The following is a 24,451-nucleotide window of genomic DNA, read 5'->3' as shown; positions in this document are numbered from 1 at the left end:
TTCCTGCCCCACCCTGTCAATACCCTGTCAGACTGTGTCTGTCTCACTCAGACCACCTCTTATTTCTCCAATTTTGAGACAGGCCCAGTCAATGTAATCTCTCTGAGGACACTACCGCACCCCCCAAATCAATCTCTGAAACTTCTCCTCATTCCCTTCATCCCACAGGCTGACTCCAGGAGGGAGACCAGACCTGTGTACAGTGTTCCATGTACGCTCTCACCAGGACCCCATATACCTTCAGAGGAGATCTTTATTCTTCTATTCAAACCTTCCTTCCCATTCAATGCTCTTCATTTAATATCAAACTCAAACAGTGAACAGACACAACACAGCCTCAGCCATGAATTTAAAGGGCAGGTTTGCAACAGTTTGAGCTTCATACCGGGGGCTACGGAGCAAGTAGTGTGTCACAAAGGGAGGAATGTGAGAGTGATGTATGTCTGAGCCCAGCTGTGTGTGTTTGTGTGTGACAGAAGGCTCACTGATCCTCGGGCTGTTCCCAGGATGCTCTGGAAATAGACAGCGATTGCTGCTGGAAGATCATCAACTCGGGGAAAGACGCCCGAAACTTGTTGGCCTGCCATCACATCGAGATGTCTGGAGAGCAGCGGTTCCCAACCTGAGATCCACGGTTACTGGTATTGGTCCTTGGCATTAAAAAAAGTTTGCGAAGCCCAGTCGTACAGGAATGCTGCCTACTGACACATTCCAGACGACAGGGACACCATTGGAACTACAGGGGTCCTCTACACTGGACAGGGAGAGGCCGGGTTGGCTGAGGAAGCCTCACAGTTATGGTAGTAGTGAACCACCCCAGGGGGCACATGGCTTCTCCTTTCATCTCAGGACTTCAATCGTCTTCCAGGGGAATGTCCTTCCGACCGCATGGATGAGGCCTTTGGAGATTCAGCTGACGTTTTTGTCGCACTGGAATTTTACAAGATGGGGTTGCCAGCCATACGGCCAACCGTCCTCCGCTCGTAGCCGGGCTTAGACAGTCCATGGATGCGTTTTCGTATCTGTTGTCTCTTTAATGTGTGTTTGATCCCACACTCAACATAGAAAAGGCCAGAATTTCCACTGAACACATCCAGCAAAACCACTTTGATTCCCTGAGCAAACACGAGGAAATCTGCAGATGCTGAAATTCAAGCAACACACACAAAATCCTGGTGGAACACAGCAGGCCAGGCAGCATCTATAGGAAGAAGAACTGTCGACGTTTCGGGCCGAGACATTTCGTCAAGACTAACCGAAAGGAAAGATATTAAGAGATTTGAAAGTAGGAGGGGGAGGCGGAAATGCGAAATGATAGGAGAAGACCGGAGGGGGTGGGATGAAGCTAAGAGCTGGAAAGGTGATTGGCCACAGGGATACAGAGCTGGGGAAGGGAAAGGATCATGGGACGGGAGGCTTCGGCAGAACGAAAGGGGAAGGGAGCACCGGAAAGAGATGGAGAACAGGCAGTGATGGGGAGAGGGAGAGAGAAAAAAAAAGACGAACAACTAAATATGTCAGGGATGGGGTAAGAAGGGGAGAAGGGGCATTAACAGAAATGAGAGAAGTCAATGTTCATGCCATCAGGTTGGAGGCTACCCATGTGTTGTTCCTCCAACCTGAATGCGGCTTCATCTTGACAGTAGAGGAGTCCATGGATAGACATATCAGAATGGGAATGGGACGTGGAATTAAAATGTGTGGCCACTGGGAGATCTGCTTTCTCTGGTGGGCAGAGCGTAGGTGTTCAGCGAAACGGTCTCCCAGTCTGCGTCGGGTCTCACCAATATATAAAAGGCCACACCGGGAAGACCGGACACAGTATACCACACCAGCTGTCCTGACGAAGGGTCTCGGCCCGAAACGTCGACAGTGCTTCTCCCTACAGATGCTGCCTGGCCTGCTGTGTTCCACCAGCATTGTGTGTGTTGTGTGATTCCCGAGTCTGCAGCGCGCGTAGTGGACAATCCCGGTACTGCAGGGGATCAGCAGCTCCCCGAAAGTGAAAGCATTCTGAATCAGGAAGTGCCGGAGTTAACATGGCTTCGAAAGGAGAGACCGACAGTTTGAGCGAGGAGGTGATTTGTCCCGTCTGCCTGGATTTCTTCACCGATCCGATTATACTGGAGTGTGGACACAACTTCTGTCGCTCTTGTATCACACAGTATTGGGAAAGGGAGGAGAGAAACTCCTGCCCGGAATGTAGAGAGGAGTTTGCTGACCGCACCCTCAGGGTGAATCGGGCCTTAGCAAATCTGACACAGAAAGTTCGGAATCTAAGCCTGAATCCGAAAGGGAAGGAAAGTAAACGTCACTGCGAGGAACATGAGGAAGAACTGAAGCTGTTTTGTGAAACAGACAAGACACTGATCTGTATGATCTGTGCAGTGGCGGAGGAACACCGAGAGCACCGCTTCCGGCCGATTAAAGAAGCTGTTAAAAAATACATGGTAAAAACTAACGTTAGTTCAATACTTCACACATTTCCTTTGTCCTACATAGCATCACACGAGACTCCATAACCAACACATCAATCTTTGCAACTTTCACCGACACCTGCAAGCGGGACAAGTGCTACACCTGACTCCTAACCTCCTCCCTCGTCACCATTGAGGGCCGCAAACAGCTCAGTTCCTCCCGTTTCTTCCATGGTCGATTGTCTTCTCGTATTAGATTCCTTCTTCTCCAGCTCTTTACCTCTTCCACCTGTCCCCTCTCAGCTTCTCACTTCATCAGCCTCCCCCACGTTCCCCCTCACGTTGTCTCACCCGTCACCTGTCAGCTGGTTCTTGTCCCCAACCTTTTTATTCTGGCTTCTGTCCATTCCTTCCCAGTGCTAATGAACGGTCTCATCCCGAAACACCGGCTGTTTATTTCCCCTGAATAGATGCTGCCTGACTCACTGAGTTCCTCCGGCATTTTGTGTGATAATCGGGTTTGATCACCTGTTTCTTTTGAAGCATCTTTGTCTCAATTTCCTTCACTCTCTGACTTCCAGGATCAGCTAAAATCTTCCTTAGACTCTCTCACAAAAAAGGAATCAGACTTCCAGGAAAAGGAGCAGCAACAGAAAGAGAAGATTTCCGGAGTTCGGGTGAGGCTTCCTGAGCGGAATTTCTGATTTTACTGTCGAGTTTTGCTCCATTTAATGCAGAACAGCCGAGTATCGCAGCTCCAGTGACCTGGGTTCGATCCTGACCTCTGGTGCTGTCTGTGTGGAGTTTGCATGCTCCCCCTGTGACCACGAGAGAATCCTACACATCTCAAGGACATTCCGGATGAGTGGCTAATTACCGTTAACCCTGAAAAGGTGGGGAGGGTGTGCGTGAATCAGATGGGAGTTTATGTGTCAATAAGTGAGAGTAGGTTTCAGGAAAACGTGAGGGAGTGGTGTTGACGGGAATGCACTCAGAAGTAGCATGGACTCCAATAGACCGAACTGAACGACAAAAGGAAACAGAGCACAGCAATGCAGTATATTAATCTTCACCTTTCATTCGACAGGAACAGTCACACAGCCTTCAGTCCCACATCACATCGCAGTTTGCTGAACTGCGCCAGATTATCACTGAGAAAGAGCAGAGCTTACTCAGGGATCTCAGGGAAGAAGAGAAGAGGATTCTCAACCCAATGGAGAAAAATCTTCTAGCTCTTCAAGAGAATATAAGGATTATTCAGGAGGAAATCACTAAGTTAAAGGAACAGATGGATCAAAAAGACAGTGTGATATTTCTCAAGGTGAGGAATTATATTTCAATTTGTTTCTGTCAAAGGGCACTGAATGAACAGTGGTATATTTGAAATAAACACAGCACCGAGGCCAATTCTAACAAATCAATTGCCGCTGCTGGAGACCTCACACAAGCTGTTATACCTGCATGATGTGCCCTCCAATCACTCCAATAATGACATTTCAAAATGTCCAAGATACGCTTTCAGTCCTTCATTAAAAAAACACAATCTTGAAGCAATGAAGCTTCAGGGTAATTCATTGTAAAGTAAGCTGCAACACAGCGGTCAAGAACAGAATGACATCCGCACGTCCCCAGCTCAAAACTGCCCAGAACAAAGTACAGATACGTAACCTTTTCCCTTCAGTTTTACCACGTCCCCACTCATGTGACGAGTTACCATAATAAACACGTAACACAGAATACAATGCAGACAGAAAACAGACGTGTTGCTCCTACACACAGCATTTACAAATGGCAGCAAACTGTTTCTCACCAGACCATTGATGCATCTATTCAGGGTTGTTATTGTCTTATAATAATAAGATTATTAAGGGTTTGGACACGCTGAAGGCAGGAAGCATGTTCCCGCTGATGGGTGAGTCCAGAACTAGAGGCCACAGTTTAAGAATAAGGGGTAGGCCATTTAGAACAGAGATGCAGAAAACTTTTTCACCCAGAGAGTGCTGGATATGTGGATTGCTCTGCCCCAGAAGGCAGTGGAGGCTAAGTCTCTGGATGCATTCAAGGGAGAGTTAGATAGAGCTCATATAGATCGTGGGGTCAAGGGATTTGGGGAGAGGGCAGGAACAGGGTACTGATTGTGTATGATCAGCCATGATCACAGTGAATGGCTGTGCTGGCTAGAAGGGCCGAATGGCCTACTCCTGCACCAATTGTCTATTGTCCCAAAACTCAGCTTCCACAACTTCTGTACATCCCAGGACAGAATGCAAACTCTCTGAAATTATTTACTCCGGTCATAACACAGAGCTGCTGACTGTTTCCTTAATTACCGCATTAAATATCCTCTGAAACTCCCATTAACACCCGGTTCCAGTCACAGGCTGTGAGTGTGTCTGGTGCGGAGGGTGTGAGGGTCTCTCTGTCAATCACTGAGAACAAAGAATTTGACCCACACGTTAGACTTATCCTCCATATCCGGTTTCCATCAGATTATGGAAACTTTCACTGTCTCTTTATTTTTTGGATATATTTCGCATGGGATTATATCCCATTCTCTATCATAAACAGGCCATTAGGTCCATCTTCTATCAGTTTCCCTGCTTCACAAGCCCCCTGCCACCTACTCACCACACCCAGCAACAGTGCCCCGAACTCCCTGGTCCCTCACGTGTTTATCCAGCCTCCCCATTACAGTCACTCTGCTGTTCCATTTCATCCACTCCTGTGGCAGCAAGTTTCACATCCTCCTCTCTAAATTTCTTTTGGAATTTGTTAAAATCCATCTGGAATTACATCTCCCCACGAGTCTCCCCATAAATAGAGGAACTTCCTCCACCTGCACACAATCACATACATCACTGATCTTAAAATCCTCCATCCTATCACACTGACGTCATATCCAGATGATAATGCACAGCCTGTCCTGTCTTCCCTGTAAGTTTCTTCCTCTCAGTAATGGTCTGACATTCAGAAACTTTCCCTGTCATTTACCCCATGGTTCTGTATTGTCCGTGTGTCTGAGTGATTGTGGGAGTGGGAATTTTCAACACTTTGTAATGATTTGGATGAAATTCAGGATGTGGACAGTAAGTCCAAGTCTAATCAGATTTGTGTTTTATTTATTTCAGGAGGAAGCTCGTCGGAACAGAAGGTAGGACAGGCTCTTTACTGAAACACTGAATGGATTTGAAAATAGTTCAGAATAGCAATTTATAACCAGCAGTTTAATATTTACAGGATTAATGACGATGTCCAGGAATTGTCAGTGACAGATGAGACCCTACCGGTTGAAAAATTCGATCACCTCTATTTGTTGAACACAGTGCTGAGAGAAACGCTTGATGCTATTAATCGAGGTAAAACTTACAAAGATTCATTTCTCCTTGTTTATGAAGATCAATTTAGTTCCAATTTGAGGCAAAGATTGTCTGTAATACTGGGCTGAAGGGGAACTGAAGTTTATTCCACATCAACCCCACTGACTGGGAGGCATCACTGTCACATGGTCAGCTGGAGATGTCCGACCCCTGGACACACCAGCACAGGGTCACAATACAATCAATACACGGGACTGGTGGATGAACCACTGTGTTCCAATCCCAGGCGAATGCACTAACACACCAGTGCATAAGTTTGGATCCAACCAGAGGAACTGGTGTTGTGATGTTGTTGTGACCATCACGGAATCATGGTTGTAGTTGGGATCTGAATGTCCAAGGTTACACAATGTATTGGTGGTATAGGAAGGTCGGGTGAGGGGGTGGTGTGGCTCTGCTGGTAAATCAGTAGCAAGATGTGAAATAGGATTGGAAGATGTTGAATCTTGTGGGTTGAGGTAAGGAACTGCAAAAGTAAAAATGACACTGACACCAGTCATATACAGGCCTCCCAACAGTCAGTGGGTTGGCACCCACAGATTACAACTGGAAATAGAAAAGGCTGATGAAAAGGACATTGTTATGATAATCATGGGAAATTTAAACATGCAGGGCAATTGGGAAAATCAGGTTGGTAAAGGATCTCAAGAGAGTGAGTTTGTTGAATGCAATGTGATGGCTTTCTAGAGCAGTTTGTCGTTGAGCCTACTCGGGGAACAGCTCTACTGGATTGGGTGTTATGTATCGAACCAGAGGTGAGTAGTGAAAAGAAACCTTAGGAGGCAGAGCTCACAACATGACCGAGTTCAACTTGAAATCTGATAAGGAGACAGTAAAGCCTGACATTGTAGTATTTCAGAGGAGTAAAAGAAATTACAGTGGTCTGAGAGAGGAGTTGGCCAAAGCAAATTGGAAGGAGATGCTGCCAGGGATGAGAGCAGAGCAGAAATGGTGTCAGTTTCTGGGAAAATGAGGATAGATGTACTCCAAAAATAAATAAATACTCAAATGGCGAAATAGTACAACCATGGCTGACAAGGGAAGAAAAGTTAATGTAAAGGCAAAGGAGAGGGCATACAACTAAACAAAAATTATTCGGAAGGGAGAGGATTGGGAAGCTTTTAAATATCTACAGAGGGGAACTAAAAGGATGATTGGGTGGGAAAAAATAAACAAGAAATTGATTTGAATTGAACTGGCCTGGTTGAAGAAGCTGTCCCGGAGCCTGTTGCTCCCGGCTTTTATGCTGCGGTACCGTATCCCGGATGGTAGCAACTGGTACAGTTTGTGGTTGGAGTGACTCTGGTATCCAATAATCCTTCAGGCCCTTTTTACACACCTATCTTTGGAAAACAAGATAGCAAACAATATCAAATTATTTTTCAAGTATTGTAAAAAAATAAAACAGAGATGAGAGTGGATATAGGACAGCTAGAAAATGAGGCTGGATGCATAATAACAGAGGATAAAGAGATGGCAGATAAGCCAAATATTTTGCACCAGTATTCACCATGGAAGACACCAGCACTGTGCCCGGTGTTGAAGAGTGCGAGGGAAGAGAAGTGAGTGCAGTTACTGTTACAAGGGAGAAGCTGCTCAAAAAGCTGAAAGCCCTAAAGGTACATAAGTCACCCAGACCAGATGAACTGCACCCCAGTGTTCTGAAAGAGGTTGCAGTAGAAATTATGGAGGCATTCCAAATGATCTTTCAAAATCATTGGACCCTGGCATGGTGCCAGAGGACTGGAAAATGGCAAATGTCACTTGACTCTTTAAGTAAGGAGGAAGGCAGCAGAAAGGAAATTATTGACCAGTTTGCCTCACCTCTGTGGTTGGGAAGAAATTGGAGTCAGTTGTTAAGTCTGAGGCTATGGAATACTTGGTGACCCTGGACAAGATAGGACAAGTCAGCATGGCTTCGTTAGGGAATATCCTGCCTGACAAACCTGTTGGGATTCTTTGAGGAGATTACAAGCAGGATCGATAAAGGGGAAGCAGTGGATGTTGTATATTTGGAATCTCGGAAGGCCTTTGACAAAGTGCCACGCATGAAGGTGGTAACCAGGTTAAGAGGCCATGGTATTACAGAAAAGTTACAGGCATGGTTGGAACATTGGCTGATTGGTAGGAAGCAGTGAATGAAAGTAAAGGGATCCTTTTCTGGTTGGCTGCCAGTGAGTCGTGTTCCACAGGGGTCAGTGTTAGGACACCTTCATTTTATGCTGTATATCAAGATTTAGCTGATGGAATAGACAATAAGATGTAGGAGCAGAAATAGGCCATTCGGCCCATTGAGTTTGCTCCAATATTCAGTCATGGGAAGACCCAATTCTTCCAGACATCCCCACTCCCCTGCTTTCACCCCATACCATTTGATGCCCTGGCTAAATGAGAACCGATATATCTCTGCCTTAAATATGCCTTGGCCTCCACAGCCACATGTCGCAACAAATTCCACAGATTCTCCACACACACTGACTAAAGTAATTTCTCCACATCTCAGTTCTAAAAGGACGTCCTTCAATCATGAAGTCACACCCTCTTGTCCTAGAGTAGATGGCTTTGTTTCCAGGTTTTGCAGATGATACGAAGATTGGCGGAGGGGCCGGTAGTGTTGAGGAAACAGTTAGGCTGGACAAGGACATGGATGAGGAGAATGGGAAAGAAATTGGCAAATTATATACAATGTTGGAAAATACATGGTCCTGCACTTTGGTCGTAGAAATAATGTGCAGATTTTTTTTTCAAATGGGGAAAAAATCAAAAAATCTGAGACGAAATTGGACTTAGCAGTCATTCTGCAGAACTCTCTAAAGGTTAACTTGAAGGTAGAGTCACTGGTGAGGAAGGCAAATCCAATGTTAGCATTGAATTCAATCGGTTCAAATAGCATTCAGTTCAAGAGCAGGGATGTGATGCTGAGGATTTATAAGGCACTGGTGAAGACTCACCTTGAGTATTGTGAACAATTTTGGGCTCCTCGTCTAAGAAAAGATGTGCTGGCATTGCAGAAGGTTCATTTCATAAGGATGATTCCAGGAATGAAAGGGTTATCATACGAGGAAAGTTTGATAGCTCTGTGTCTGTACTCGCTGGAATTTAGAAAGATGAGGGGGAATCTCATTGGAACCTTTCAAATGTTGAAAGTCCTAGAAACCTTTCGAATGTTGAAAGTCCTAGACAGAGTAGATGTGGAAAGGATGTTTCCCATGGTGGTGGAGTTTAGGACAAGAGGGCACAGCCTCAAGACAGAGGGGGAATCTATTTAAAACATGTGGAGAAATTTGTGCCAGCAGCTGTTGAATTTGTGGAACCTGTTGGGTGTATTTAAGGCAGAGCTTGATAGGTTCTAGATTGGACACAGCATCAAAGGTTACGGGGAGAAGACCAGGTAGTGGGGCTGAGGAGGGAAAAAATGATCAGCAATTATTGAATGGCGGAGCAGACTCGATAGGAAAATGGCCTAATTCTGCTCCTATGTCTTATGGTGATCAGACCACTACATTGAAGCATTGTGAGAATCAGCTCGGACACACCAACAAGCATTGACATGGGTCAAGATTTCATCTCGGGAGAAGCACACACAGCATAAGCGGCCTGGCAAAGCTCCCTCACACACATACACAGGAAGGATTGGCAGATTGTAGTCAGAGCCTCAGCAATGTACGTTGTTATTTCCCTCAGTAACCTGGAAACCAGACTCTTCAGAGACAGTCATTTATTGATTTAAACAACTCAATCACGTGTGACACATTGTCAACACACACCAGACTTGTGATGACACACTGTAACATAAAAACTTCTTCAATGTGCATACTCTCCTTCAATGTGTATACACTCCACACGGATATTTACCACAATCAACACACACACACACACACACACACACGCGCGCGCGCGCGCGATATACTATCAGAGTGTGACACACAGCCACAGAAATAGGCATAAATTCCCATTTAGGATTGAAATCTGCCGTCCTTACCCAGTCTGTCTGTTCTGTGTCACTGAGCTGCCCTCTGACGTGACGTCACATCAACACTTCACAGACAGACTCCGGGGTGAGATTCCTCAGGAGGATGATCTGGGAGGGTTTGATGGATGTTGAACTCACGGCCCACTTCATCAATCTGCAAGACTAAGATGTCTTCTTGAGCCTGTCCCATTTGTGTGTGTTTGCCCCCCCCCCATCCCTCTAACCATTTCCCATCTGTGTATTTATTTTAAAATATGTTATTTTTTACCTGTTTCGACAGCGTCTGAGGGCAAATTCCGTTCACCAACCTCCCTCTCTCTGAGAATGTTACCCAATTTCCCATCTCACTTTCAATCGGAGGCCTTTGGTTCTGTACTCCCATTTCTTGGAAAAAGAACGTTATTTAAGCTCCTTAGAATTATTTACCTTGATAAGGGGTCACACCTGAACATCCTACACTACAGCTGAATAGCCCACGCTTACTCACTCTTTGCTTTTAACCCAAGCCCCCAGTCCTGGTAACATCCTCCTGAAGCCTCCTGTCCAGTGTAATGACATCGTCCCCATATTCGGGAACCGGAAATGCAGACAATGCTCCAAGTGTGGTCTATCATCGACATCAAAGGCCTTGCTGAATTTCATGTGGACAGTGTGGAATAGGCTGATGAATACACGACTGAAGGTGGTTTTTTAGATTGGGACAAGAAGGGCAGCGTGGGAGCTAAATTCTGAAGGAAGGCAGTGTAAAAAAAAAACTTTGTGTACAAGAACGGCGAGACTGCGCAGGACAGCACGGAGAGTTTAAAAAGATGACCACCCTATACAGCGGGCAGCGGAGTGGGTGGCAGCAGAGTGTAGGGCTTTGGCTCAACGGGCTCAGGCGGTAACGGGAAGAGCCGAGAGCGAGGAACCGACTCTTTTTCTCCCCTTGGCAAATCGGCCTGGACGGACGGGGGAACAGCAGGGCACATTAGCTAATGCTTTAAAAAGTTCATGTGCTTGGTGAAGTAAGTGGGTGAGTAGACCTATCTTTCTTTGTTTCATTCCTGTAGAATTAGGTAGCATGTCTGCAGGGTTAGTGCTTTGTTCAGGGTGTCAGATGTGGGAATCCTGGGAGACCTCCAGCCTCCCTGATAGCCACATCTGCACCAGGTGAACCGAGATTCAGCTCCTCGGAGACCGTGTTAGGGATCTGGAGCAGCAGCTTGATGACCTACTGCTTATTAGAGAAAACAAAGAGGTGATAGACAGGAGCTACAGGGAGGTAGTCATCCCTAGGCTAAAGAGGTCAAAAAACTGGGTGACTGTCAGGAGAGGGAAGGGAAATGCCAGGGTAGTGGAGAGCACCACTGTGTCTGCCCCCCTCAGCAACAAGTATATCGTTTTGGATGCTGTTGAGGTGGATGACCTGACAGGGGACGGCTACGGTGACCGGGTCTCTGGCACTGAGCCTGGCGCTGTTGTGCAGGAGGGAAGGAGGGAGAAGAGGAATGCGGTAGTCATAGGGGATTCCATAGTCAGGGGAACAGACAGGAGATTCTGTGAGCCTGGTAGAGATACCCGCATGGTGTGCTGCCTCCCAGGTGCCAGGGTACGGGATGTCTCGGATCGGGTCCAGAATATCCTGAAGGGAGAGGGCGAGCAGCCAGCTGTCTTGGTACATGTTGGTACCAATGACATCGAGAGGAAAAGGGAGGAGGTCCTGAAGAGAGATTTCTGGGAGTTAGGAATGAAGCTGAGAAGCAGGACCTCCAGGGTAGTAATCTCAGGATTGCTGCCTGTGCCACGTGCTAGCGAGGGCAAGAATAGTAGGATCAGGCTGATGAATGTGTGGCTGAGAGACTGGTGCAGGGGGCAGGGCTTCAGATTCTTGGATCATTGGGATCTCTTTTGGGGGAAGTATTAACTGTTCAAAAAGGATGGGTTACACCTGAACCCGAAGGGGATATATATCATAGCAGAAATGTTTAATAGAGCTGTTAGGGAGGGTTTAAACTAATTTGGCAGGGGGATGGGAAAGAGGTGACATAGGATTGGAAGGTGCAGAATCTTTATGGGTTGAGCTAAGAAATCGCAGGGGTAAAAGGACCCTGATGGCAGTTATCTACCGGCCTCCTAACAGCTGCAGCGATGTGGACTACAAATTACAACAGGAAATAGAAAAGGCTTGCCAGAGGGGCAGTGTTATGATAATTGAGAGGATTTTAACATGCGAGTGGATTGGGAAAATCAGGTCGACACTGGATCTCAAGAGAGAGAATTTGTAGAATGTCTACGAGATGCTTTTTCAGAACAGCTTGTTGTTGAGCCCACTAGGGGATCAGAGGTACTGGATTGGATATTGTGTAATGACCCAGAGGTGATTAGAGAGATTGAGGTGAAGGAACTGTTAGGTGACAGTGATCTTAACATGATTGACTTCACTGTGAAATTTGAGAAAGAGAAGCAGAAATCTGATGTGTCAGTATTTCAGTGGAGTAAAGGAAATTCCAGTGGCCGAGAGAGGAACTGGCCAAATTTGACTGGGAAGGGACACTAGCGGGAGGACAGCAGAGCAGCAGTGGCTGGAGTTTATGCGAGAAGTGAGGAATATGCAAGACAGATATATTCCAAAAAAGAAGAAATTTTCGAATGGAAAAAGATGCAACCGTGGCTGACAAGAGAAGTGAAAGCCAAAGTAAAAGCAAAGGAGAGGGAATTCAAGGAAGCAAAAATTACTGGGAAGACAGAGTATTGGAAAGTTTTTAAAAGCTTACAAAAGGAAACTAAGAAGGCCATTAAGAGGGAAAAGATGAACTATGAAAGAAAGCTAGCAAATAATATCAAAGAAGATACCAAAAGCTTTTTCAAGTATATAAAGAGTAAAAAACCAGTGAGAGTGGATATAGGACCGATAGAAAATGATGCTGGAGAAATTGTAATGGGAGATAAGGAGATGGCTGAGGAACTGAACGAGTATTTTCATCAGTCCTCACTGAGGAAGATATCAGCAGTATACCGGACACTCAAGGGTGTCAGGGAAGAGAAGTGTGCGCTGTCATAATTACGACAGAGAAAGTACTCAGGAAGCTGAATAGTCTCAGGGTAGATAAATCTCCAGGACCAGGCGGAATGCACCCTTGTGTTTTGAAGGAAGTAGCTGTGGAGATCGCGGAGGCATTAGCAATGATCTTTCAAAAGTCAATAGATTCTGACATGGTTCCGGAGGAGTGGAAGATTGTAAATGCCACTCTGGTATTTAAGAAAGGGGCAAGGAAGCAAAAAGTGAATTATAGACCTGTTAGCTTGACATCTGTGGGAGTCAATTGTCAAGAATGAGGTTACGGAGTACCTGGAGGCATATGACAAGATAGGCCAAACTCAGCATGGTTGCCTTAAAGGAAAATCCTGCCTGACAAACCCATTGAAATCTCTTGAGGAGATTACAAGTAGGCTGGACAAGGGAGATGCAGTGGATGTTGTGTATTTGGATTTTCAGAAGGCCTTTGACAAGGTGCCACACATGAGGTTGCTCAACAAGATAAGAGCCCATGGAATTACGGGAAAGTTACATCTGTCGATAGAGCGTTGGCTGATTGGGAGGAAACAGAGAGTGGGAATAAAGGATCCCATTCTGGTTGTCTGCCAGTTACCAGTGGTGTTCCACAGGGGTCCATGTTGGGGCCGCTTCTTTTTACGTTGTATATCAACGATTTGGATTATGGAAAAGATGGCTTTGTGGCTAAGTTTGCTGATGATACAAAGGTAGGTGGAAACTCCCCCACCTGAGGAAACAGAGAGTCTGCAGAGAGACTTGGATAGATTTGGAGAATGGTCAAAGAAGTGGCAAATGAAATACAATGTTGAAAAGTGTATGGCCATGCACGTTGTCAGATTATTATTTAAGTGGAGAGAGAATTCAAAGTTCTGAGATGCAACGGGACTTGAGGGTGCTCGTGCAGGATACCCTTAAGGTTAGTCTCCAGGTTGAGTCGGTGGTGAAGAAGGTTGACATTCATTTCTAGAGGAATAAAATATAAGAGCAGGGATGTGATGTTGAGGCTCTATAAGGCAGTGGTAAGACCTCACTTGGAATACTGTGTGCAGTTTTGGGCTCCTTATTTAAGAAAGGATGTTCTGACATTGGAGAGGGTTCAGAGCAGATTCACCAGAATGATTCTGGGAATGAGAGGGTTAACATCTGAGGAACATTTGATCACTCTTGGACTGAACTCCGTGCAGTTTAGAAGAATGAGGAGGAACCTCACAGAAACATGTTGAATTTTAAAAGGCATGGACAGAGTGGATGTGGCAAAGTTGTTTCCCATGGTGGGGGAGTCTAGTACGAGAGAGCATGACTTAAGGATTGAAGGGCGCCCACTCAGAACGGAGATGCAAAGAAATTTTTTTAGCCAGTGGGTGGTGAATCTGTGAATTTGTTGTGGCAGTGGAGTCCAGGTCATTGGGTGTATTTAAGGCAGAGATTGATCAGTCTCTGAGTAGCCAGGGCATCAAAGGTCATGGTGAGAGGGTGGGGGAGTGGCACTAAATGGGAGAATGGATCAGCTTATGATAAAATGGCGGAGCAGATTCGAAGGGCCGAAGGGCCGGCTTCTGCTGCTTTGTCTTATGGTCTTATTTGAATGCACCAGTATATGGAATAGGGATCTTGTAGTACAGGTAGAGTTTGACAGGTACAAACTTAGGCAGGTACGACTTTGATCGAAGGAATAAAGACATAGACAATTCTGTAAACAGGGCGAAATTCAAAAATCAGAGGTGCAAACGGACATGGGTGTCCTTGTGCAGGATTCCCTGAAGGTTAACTTGCTGTTTGTGTCAGTGGTAAGATTGGCAAACTCAATGTTTGCTTTCATTTCGAGAGGATTAGAGTACAAGAGCAAGGGTGTAATTCTGAGGTTTTATAAGGCATTGGTCAGACCACACGGAGTATTGTGAGCAGTTTTGGGTCCCTTCCATCGGAAATCATGTGCTGACATTGGAGGGGGTGCAGATGATTCACAAGAATAATTCCGGGAATGAAAGAGTTAACATATGAGGAGTGTTTGATGGTTCTGGGCCTGTACTCACTGGAGTTCAGAAGAATGGCTGATTTATCATCCCTCTCAACCCTATTCTCCAGTCTCCTCCCCATAACTTTTGAGACTCTGGCCAATCAAGAAGTTTACTTACCAACTTCTGCTTTAAAAATCAAACAGGAGAAAATCTGCAGATGCTGGTAATCCAAGCTGCACAGGTCCTGATGAAGGGTCTCGCCAGATCTCTCTGACACCTGTCTGGAGAGAGTTGATGTTGGGAGGATGTGGGTGGGTCGAGAACGGTGAGCACAGCCTCCGACTATAGGGATCTCCATTTAGGACAGAGATGAGAAGGAATTCCTTTATCCACAGGATAGTGAATCTGCCACAGGCAGCTGTGGGGGCCAAATAATTGAGTATATTTAAAGCAGAGTAACACAAACAAATTGTTGGGGGAACAGCAGGCCGGTAAGTTTCTATGGAAACGAGTAAACAGTCTACGGTTCAGACTGAAACACTTCATCAATACCTGTGTTGCTTAAGGGTTCCTGTAAATTCATCCCCTGTCCTAATGAGGGGCTGCGGGGGATGGGGCTCTGGGAAAGGGGACAAAGTCATCCTGATCTGCCATCTTTGCCCCCTCTAGCTTCTCATTACGTCTACACACACAGATCACCCACAGGGTTTCCACCCCACCCCCTCCTGGTTCAATCTGCCATTCATCTCTCCCCTACCGGTTCCCATCATCACCTCCTTTACTGTTTCAAACCATCACACTGCCCCACTTCCCACTCACAAATGAAAGTGAACATTGTATGACGGGCCTGTTCCTGTGCTGTACTGCTCTATGTTCTCTTTTCCCAGTTTCGGAGAATGAGAGGAGATCTCATGGAAACACAAAATTCTTTCAGGGGTCAACAGGCAGGAGTGAGCGAGGATGTTTCCCCTGTTCAGCGGAAAACCCTTGTGGAGACATCTGCTTTTGTCGAATCAAAGGTTCGTGTCGGCCACCCGACCGCGCCTGAGATCTCCACCACCCCCCGATCCCCGGGTCCCACTGCCCGAGTCTCCCCCCGATCACCGGGACCGCGCTGTCCGAGTCTCCCCCCGATCCCCGGGGCCGCGCTGTCCGAGTCTCCCTCCGATCCCCGGGGCCGCGCTGTCCGAGTCACCCCCCGATCCCCGGGGCCGCGCTGTCCGAGTCACCCCCCGATCCCCGGGGCCGCGCTGTCCGAGTCTGCCCCCGATCCCCGGGTCCCCGCTGTCCGAGTCTCCCCCCGATCCCCGGGACCACGCTGTCCGAGTCTCCCCCAGATACCCGGGGCCCCGCTGTCCGAGTCTCCCCCGATCCCCGGGGCCCCGCTGTCCGAGTCTCCCCCCGATCCCCGGGACCCCGCTGTCCGAGTCTCCCCCCCGATCCCCGGGACCCCGCTGTCCGAGTCTCCCCCCGATCCCCGGGGCCGCGCTGTCCGAGTTTCCCCCCGATCCCCGGGACCCCGCTGTCCGAGTCTCCCCCCGATCCCCGGGACCCCGCTGTCCGAGTCTCCCCACGATCCCCGGGGCCGCGCTGTCCGAGTCTCCCCCCGATCCCCGGGACCCCGCTGTCCGAGTCTCCCCCCGATCCCCGGGGCCGCGCTGTCCGAGTCTCCCCCCCGATCCCCGGGGCCGCGCTGTCGGAGTCTCCCCCCGATCCCCGGGGCCGCGCTGTCCGAGTCTCCCCCCCGATCCCCGGGGCCGCGCTGTCGGAGTCTGCCCCCGATCCCCGGGTCCCCACTGCCCGAGTCTCCCCCCGATCACCGGGACCGCGCTGTCCGAGTCTCCCCCCGATCCCCGGGGCCGCGCTGTCCGAGTCTGCCCCCGATCCCCGGGGCCGCGCTGTCCGAGTCTCCCCCCGATCCCCGGGGCCGCGCTGTCCGAGTCTCCCCCCGATCCCCGGGTCCCACTGCCCGAGTCTCCCCCCGATCCCCGGGGCCGCGCTGTCCGAGTCTCCCCCCGATCCCCGGGGCCGCGCTGTCCGAGTCTCCCTCCGATCCCCGGGGCCGCGCTGTCCGAGTCACCCCCCGATCCCCGGGGCCGCGCTGTCCGAGTCACCCCCCGATCCCCGGGGCCGCGCTGTCCGAGTCTGCCCCCGATCCCCGGGTCCCCGCTGTCCGAGTCTCCCCCCGATCCCCGGGGCCCCGCTGTCCGAGTCTCCCCCCCGATCCCCGGGTCCGCGCTGTCCGAGTCTCCCCCCGATCCCCGGGACCCCGCTGTCCGAGTCTCCCCCGATCCCCGGGGCCGCGCAGTCCGAGTCTCCCCCCGATCCCCGGGACCCCGCTGCCCGAGTCTCCCCCCGATACCCGGGGCCGCGCTGTCCGAGTCTCCCCCAGATACCCGGGGCCCCGCTGTCCGAGTCTCCCCCGATCCCCGGGGCCCCGCTGTCCGAGTCTCCCCCCGATCCCCGGGACCCCGCTGTCCGAGTCTCCCCCCCGATCCCCGGGACCCCGCTGTCCGAGTCTCCCCCCGATCCCCGGGACCCCGCTGTCCGAGACTCCCCCCGATCCCCGGGGCCCCGCTGTCCGAGTCTCCCCCCCCCGATCCCCGGGACCCCGCTGTCCGAGTCTCCCCCCGATACCCGGGGCCGCGCTGTCCGAGTCACCCCCCGATCCCCGGGGCCGCGCTGTCCGAGTCACCCCCCGATCCCCGGGGCCGCGCTGTCCGAGTCTGCCCCCGATCCCCGGGTCCCCGCTGTCCGAGTCTCCCCCCGATCCCCGGGGCCGCGCAGTCCGAGTCTCCCCCCGATCCCCGGGACCCCGCTGTCCGAGTCTCCCCCAGATACCCGGGGCCCCGCTGTCCGAGTCTCCCCCGATCCCCGGGGCCCCGCTGTCCGAGTCTCCCCCCGATCCCCGGGACCCCGCTGTCCGAGTCTCCCCCCCGATCCCCGGGACCCCGCTGTCCGAGTCTCCCCCCGATCCCCGGGGCCGCGCTGTCCGAGTCTCCCCCCGATCCCCGGGACCCCGCTGTCCGAGTCTCCCCCCGATCCCCGGGACCCCGCTGTCCGAGTCTCCCCCCGATCCCCGGGGCCGCGCTGTCCGAGTCTCCCCCCGATCCCCGGGACCCCGCTGTCCGAGTCTCCCCCCGATCCCCGGGGCCGCGCTGTCCGAGTCTCCCCCCGATCCCCGGGACCCCGCTGTCCGAGTCTCCCCCCGATCCCCGGGGCCCCGCTGTCCGAGTCTCCCCCCGATACCCTGGGCCCCGCTGTCCGAGTCTCCCCCCGATCCCCGGGGACCGCGCTGTCCGAGTCTCCCCCCGATCCCCGGGGCCGCGCTGTCCGAGTCTCCCCCCCGATCCCCGGGGCCGCGCTGTCGGAGTCTCCCCCCGATCCCCGGGGCCGCGCTGTCCGAGTCTCCCCCCCGATCCCCGGGGCCGCGCTGTCGGAGTCTCCCCCCCGATCCCCGGGGACCGCGCCGTCCGAGTCTCCCCCCGATCCCCGGGGCCCCGCTGTCCGAGTCTCCCCCCGATCCCCGGGGCCGCGCTGCCCGAGTCTCCCCCCGATCACCGGGACCGCGCTGTCCGAGTCTCCCCCCGATCCCCGGGGCCCCGCTGTCCGAGTCTCCCCCCGATCCCCGGGGCCGCGCTGCCCGAGTCTCCCCCCGATCCCCGGGGACTCTCTAATTCTCTGCTTCTCCCCCCAGTCTCTGTCACCCTGGATGAGGAAACGGCGAATCCGCGGCTCGAGGTGTCTGAGGATCGGAAGAGTGTGAGACGGACCGGGACCCGGTGGAATCTCCCTGACACCGGGAAGAGATTCACAGACTGGGCTTGTGTGCTGGGATCGGAGGGATTCCCATCGGGGAGACATCACTGGGAGGTGGAGGTGACGGGGAATCGGGTCTGGTTTCTGGGAGTCGCCGCAGAGTCTGTGGAGAGGAAGAGACGGGTCAGTCTGAGTCCGGAGACCGGATTCTGGGTCATCAGGCGGGATTATGACGTGTTATATCGGGATCGTGACGTGTTATATCGGGATTGTGACGTGTTCGGTCTCATCTCCCCCGAGTCCCGTCTCGCTGCCGGTCCCATCCCCGGGAGGGTCGGAGTTTATCTCAGTTACGAGTCCGGGACAGTTTCATTTTACAACGCGGAGACCAAGTCCCATCTCCACACCTTCACTGGGAATAAATTCACGAGGAAACTTTATCCTTTCTTCGCGACCTGGGATAGAAACCAGTGGCTGAGAATCTGCTCCGGTTCCGCTCCGGGTCTGTAAACGGGTCGGGTCCCGGGACCGGCGTCAGGAGTAAAGTCCCTGTAAATATAAATGTGCGCAGAGTGCAGCTAAATACGTGGCTCAGGAGATGGTGCAGGAGGGAGGGCTTCATGTTTCTGGACAATTGGGCTTTGTTCCCGGGAAGGTGGGGCCTGTTCCGACGGGACGGTTTGCCCCTAAACTGGGCGGGGGGGGGGGGGAAATAACATTCTTGCGGGTAGATTTGCCAGTGCTGCTCCGGGGAATTTAATCTAGATTTGCAGAGGGAGGGGAACCAGAGTGTTAGAGCAGATAGTGAGGTGCAGGAGGATAAGGAACATGAGAGGACTGCATGTATAAACGGAATTGAAAAAAAAGCAGATGATATACATATTCTCAGGTACATCTATTTCAATGCACGGGGTATTGTCGGTAAAACAGATGAGTTTAGGGCTTGGGTTGACACGTGGGATAACGACATTACTGCTATCAGTGAGGGGCAGAACTGGCAGCTTAATGTTCTGGTAAAATTGGAGAACGGCCAATTTTGTGGAAATGAAAAAGGATCTAGGAAGAATGGATTGGGATTAAGTTTTTTTTTCTGGCAAGGATGTGTTCAGTAAGTTCACAGGCATAAGAAATTAAATAGAGATTGGGTTGGAAATGTTATAGCAACTTCATTTAATTCAAAATCGAGAGGAGTTGCAATTTCGGTTAATAAATCTTTACCAATTAAAATACAAAATGTAATAATTGATTCTGTGGGGAGATACGAGATTATACATTGTCAAATTTTTTCAGAATTATGGAATTTTATGAAAATTTATGCACCAAATGAAAATGATGCAAAATTCATACAAGAAGATTTTTTGAACTTGGCTGACGCAAATGATAAAATATTAATAGGCAGAGATTTTATTTTTTGTTTAGATCCAGTTTTGGAAAGGTCAACTACAGTTGTTACAAAATTAAAAGAAATAAAACTAACTTTATCATTAATGAAAGATTTAAACCTGATTGATATATGGAGGAAAATTAATCCAAGAGAAAGAGATTATTCATTTTATTCAAATAGACATAAAGCTTAGATGGAGATTTAATACAATTTTATTAAAACGTCAAGATTTTTGTGATTTTATGAAAAAACAGATTCAATTTTTTTTGGATACAAATTTACATTCAGTTGAGGGTAAAATTGTGTTATAGGAAGCGATGAAAGCATATTTAAGGGGTCAGATTATAAGTTATACATCTAAAATTAAGAAGGAAAATTGGGAAAAGATATAAAGTTAGAAAAAGAATCTCAAAGATATATGACAGAACAAAAACAAAGACAACTTGTTAATAAAAAACTACAATATAATATCGTACATATCGTACAGAAAAAGTAATTATGAGAACTAAACAGAAATATTACGAATTAGGTGAAAGATCACATAAAATTCTTGCTTGGCAGTTGAAAACAGAACAGGCTTTTAAAACAATAAATGCAATTAGAACAAGTGTAAATAAGGTTGCTGATAAACCTTTGGAAATTCATGAAACTTTATTTTTTTTTATATACTGAACTATATCAATCAGAATCACAAAATAAGATTACTGAGATGGATAAATTTTTATCACAAATAACCCTTCCGAAATTTAATTTGGAAGAACAGAAAGGATTAGATATGCCCTTTACATTAAAAGAGGTTGAAGAAGCTGTAGGATCACTTGAGAGTAACAAATCCCCAGAAGAAGATGGTTTTCCTCCTGAATTTTATAAAAAAAATTAAAGATATATTAATTCCTCCCTCTATGGAATTAATATACCAAGTGGAAAGAATGCATAAACTCCCACAATCTTTTTTAACAGCGATCATAACTGTATTGCCAAAAAAAGAGATCCTCTAAAACCAACATCATATAGGCCTATTTCTTTGTTGAATACAGATTATAAGATAATAGCAAAAATTTTATCTAATAGAATATCTAAATATTTACCAAAATTAATGCATATGGATCAAACAGATTTTATTACAATCAATGGATAATCTAACCTGGTTACTTAGTATAATTCATCTGGCACAAAAAAGAGAGGAAATGAGTGTGGCATTTGCTTTGGATGCAGAAAAAGCATTTGATAGATTGGAATGGGATTTTTTTGTTTAAGGTATTGGAAAAATATGAGCGAGGAAAATCTTTTATACAATGGATTAAAACCTTAAATACTAATCCTCAAGCTGAAGTAGTTACAAATGCTCAGATTTCAACACCATTTTGCTTAACGAGGTCAACTGGACAAGGCTGCCCGTTATCACCTGCTTTATTTGTATTGGCAAAAGAACCATTAGCTGAATTAATTAGAACAGATTCAGATATTGGCGGTTTTAGAGTTAATCAAGAAGAATATAAAATTAATTTATTTGCTGATGATGTTTTGATTTATTTTACAAACCTATTACAATCTTTGCAAAGATTATCTTTTAAATTGGAAGAATACGGGAAAGTATCAGGGTATAAATTAAATTGGAATAAAAGTGAAATTTTACCCCTTACAAAAGGAAATTATAATCAATGTCGATTAGTAACTCAATTTCGATGGTCAATAAATGGGATAAAATATTTAGGTATCAGAGTTGACAATGATGTAAAAAATTTATATAAACAAAATTATTTGCCATGATTAAAAAAAAATAAAAGAGGATCTTGATAAATGGATGATGTTACCAATAACATTAATAGGTAGAATTAATGCTGTAAAAATGAATATATTCCATAGATTGCAATATATATTCCAAACTTTACCAATACAATTACCGCAGAAGTTTTTTCAAGAACTAAATAAATATGTAAGGAAATTTCTTTGGAAAGGAAAGATGTCAAGAATATCATTGGAAAAATTGAGATGTAAATTTGATTTAGGAGGGTTACAACTTCCAAATTTTAACAATTATGATAAAGCAATTCAACTTAGATTTATTGCATCTTTTTTTGATGAAAAAAAAACCCGGCATGGATTAGAATAAAATTAGATAAGATAGGAGAAAACATACCAGAAGATTTTACATATAAATGGGAATCCAAATTGATACGGGAAAAAAAAAGAATCTCCTATATTAAGACACTTGAATGATTTATGGAATAAGGTAAATATGGACGATAAGATAAAGAAATCTTTATTAGCAAAAATAAACTTTAATTCAAAATAGGCTTATTCCTTTTACAATGGATAATAAACTTTTACATAATTGGTTCCAAAAGGGGATTAAATATATATGTAATTGTATTGATGTCGTTTGAGCAATGAAAAAATAAATATAAAATATCAAACAACACTCTTTTCTCTTATTTTCAATTAAAGGACAATTACGAGAAAAGCTGGGTCAAACAATGTTGATGCCAAAACTTAGTGAAATAGAAATATTAATTCAAAAAGGAAAAATTTAAAAAATTACATCTTGTATGTACAATTTGATTCAAAAACAGACTGAATCTGGAATTCATAAATCAAGACAAAAATGGGAAACTGATTTGAATGTTAAAATTGTTGGAAAAAGTTGTCAAGATTATGTTCTGATAGTATGATAAATACAATAAATGTTCAAATTAGATTAATACAATATAATTTTTACATCAATTATATATAACACCACAGAAAATAAATAGATTAAATTCAAATATGTCTGACCAATGCTTTCGATGTAATCAAGAAATTGGTACTTTTTTACATTCTACTTGGTCTTGTTTTAAAATTCAACCATTTTCGATATATCTGACTTTTATTGGAACAAAGTACTGGAGTTCAACTCCCAAATAGTCCAATATTATTTTTATTAGGAGATATTGAAGGGACAATACCGAAAATTAAATTGAATATGTATCAGAAAAAAATTATAAATATTGATTGGCAGTAGCTAAAAAAGTTATCGCAATTACTTGGAAATCTGAGTTATATTTAACTATGGATTATTGGAATAATGAAATATATAGTTGTATTCCACTTGAAAAAATTACATATAATCTAAGAAATGAATATGATATATTTTTCAAAATTTGGCTCCCATACCTACAAAAGATAGGATTAAATATATAGGTCCTTTGAAGATAAAATTATAATGTAATTGGGGAAAGTAAGAATAAATATTAAAATTATTTTGAACTCCATGGAGCATGTGGGTATCCTCCAATATCGAGGCAATCTTTTTCTTCTTTATTTCTTTCTTTAGATAAGGGTTAAGGTGGGGATGGGGAGGAGGACTAATATTATTTTTCTTTTTCTTACTAATTTTTCATTACATTTATTCTTTGTAATTTTCTAAAAATTTAATAAATAAATAAAAAGAGCATCTCAGTAATCCAACAGCCCACTCACCTTTGCTACCCTTTATGTTATTTCCTTACGTTTAACACAATTATTACGTGCCTTTTCCAGCTCAAACTGTGAATTGATTTAAAGTCAGTCCCATAATTTAATAGCTTTTATTTGAAAACTATCTACCCTCGCAAAGATTGTACTGAAGACTGCATTTGATTTTTCTTCAGCCTTGTACGCTTCACATTGAAATAGTATGTGTTTCGACGGTTTCATAATGACAAAATGTACACGACACAGAATGAAGTTTTCCAATTAGTTACAAGGCATAATTAAGCATAGTGTGGATATTTCTGTCATGTAAATATCATTCCTTCCCTTGTTTTAAGCCCTTCTTCTATAAACCCAACAGGTTTATGTATTCTGGAAAGGTGTCTGTCTTTACGTCCATTATCCTACGTCTTGCCATAAGCCCCTAATTCTTAACACTACCAACCCTTTAGCTTCTAATTTGCTAAGTGGAAGGTCTATATCCACAGCTTAACATTTAACAGCTTTTGGTGCTAAACAGTCAACATCATCATTTCCCTCAACAGTGTGATATGCAGGCCCCATAATGTGCAGACATATAAATCAAACTTTATATATGAAATACCGTTTGTCAAGTTTCCAACAGTCAATCTGACCTACTGCCAGAATGACCTGTTTAAGACTCATCAAAACTGAAATGTATTCTGAGCAAATTATAAGGACCAATTTCCTCCATCCACTGTAAGCCTAAACTGTTGGCAAAGAATTCTGCTTTCTATGCTGATAAATGGCTATAAGTAATTTCTTTATCATTACCTGCTATTCAGGCACACAAAAACAGCCACACCAACATCCCCAATTAAATTATCTTTTGATTCATCTGTAAAAATGGTTACTGTATGATAATAACTTTCATTAATATACTGATGACCAACAGACTCTCAGGCAGAACCGAATCCGATCGTGTAAAAAGTAAAATCACCTGAAGTCAATGGAAAAAACAATGTGGGGTTACAGAGAACGCTACAGTGGGACATACTGTGTCATCAAATACACCCATATTCGCAGCATGGTAAGAACCCAGCCACCCAAAACAAAAAACACTCTTCTAGTGATG

General features: G+C 46.4%; 1 protein-coding gene across 1 annotated transcript; it reads left to right on the top strand.

The window, feature by feature from the left end:
• Window positions 1-2,039: 2,039 nt before the first annotated feature.
• LOC132386663 (nuclear factor 7, ovary-like) lies at window positions 2,040-23,436 on the top strand. Its single transcript, XM_059958996.1, has 8 exons — window positions 2,040-2,450; window positions 2,999-3,094; window positions 3,505-3,738; window positions 5,546-5,568; window positions 5,655-5,773; window positions 15,650-15,781; window positions 18,460-18,776; window positions 23,425-23,436. Exons 1-8 carry the CDS (start codon window positions 2,040-2,042, stop codon window positions 23,434-23,436), a joined length of 1,344 nt encoding a protein of 447 aa, XP_059814979.1.
• The last annotated feature ends 1,015 nt before the right edge of the window (window positions 23,437-24,451 follow it).

The sequence above is a fragment of the Hypanus sabinus genome, unplaced genomic scaffold, assembly GCF_030144855.1.
Source record: "Hypanus sabinus isolate sHypSab1 unplaced genomic scaffold, sHypSab1.hap1 scaffold_1249, whole genome shotgun sequence".
NCBI lineage: Eukaryota > Metazoa > Chordata > Chondrichthyes > Myliobatiformes > Dasyatidae > Hypanus > Hypanus sabinus.
This window is presented reverse-complemented; position numbering and strand designations above follow the sequence as displayed.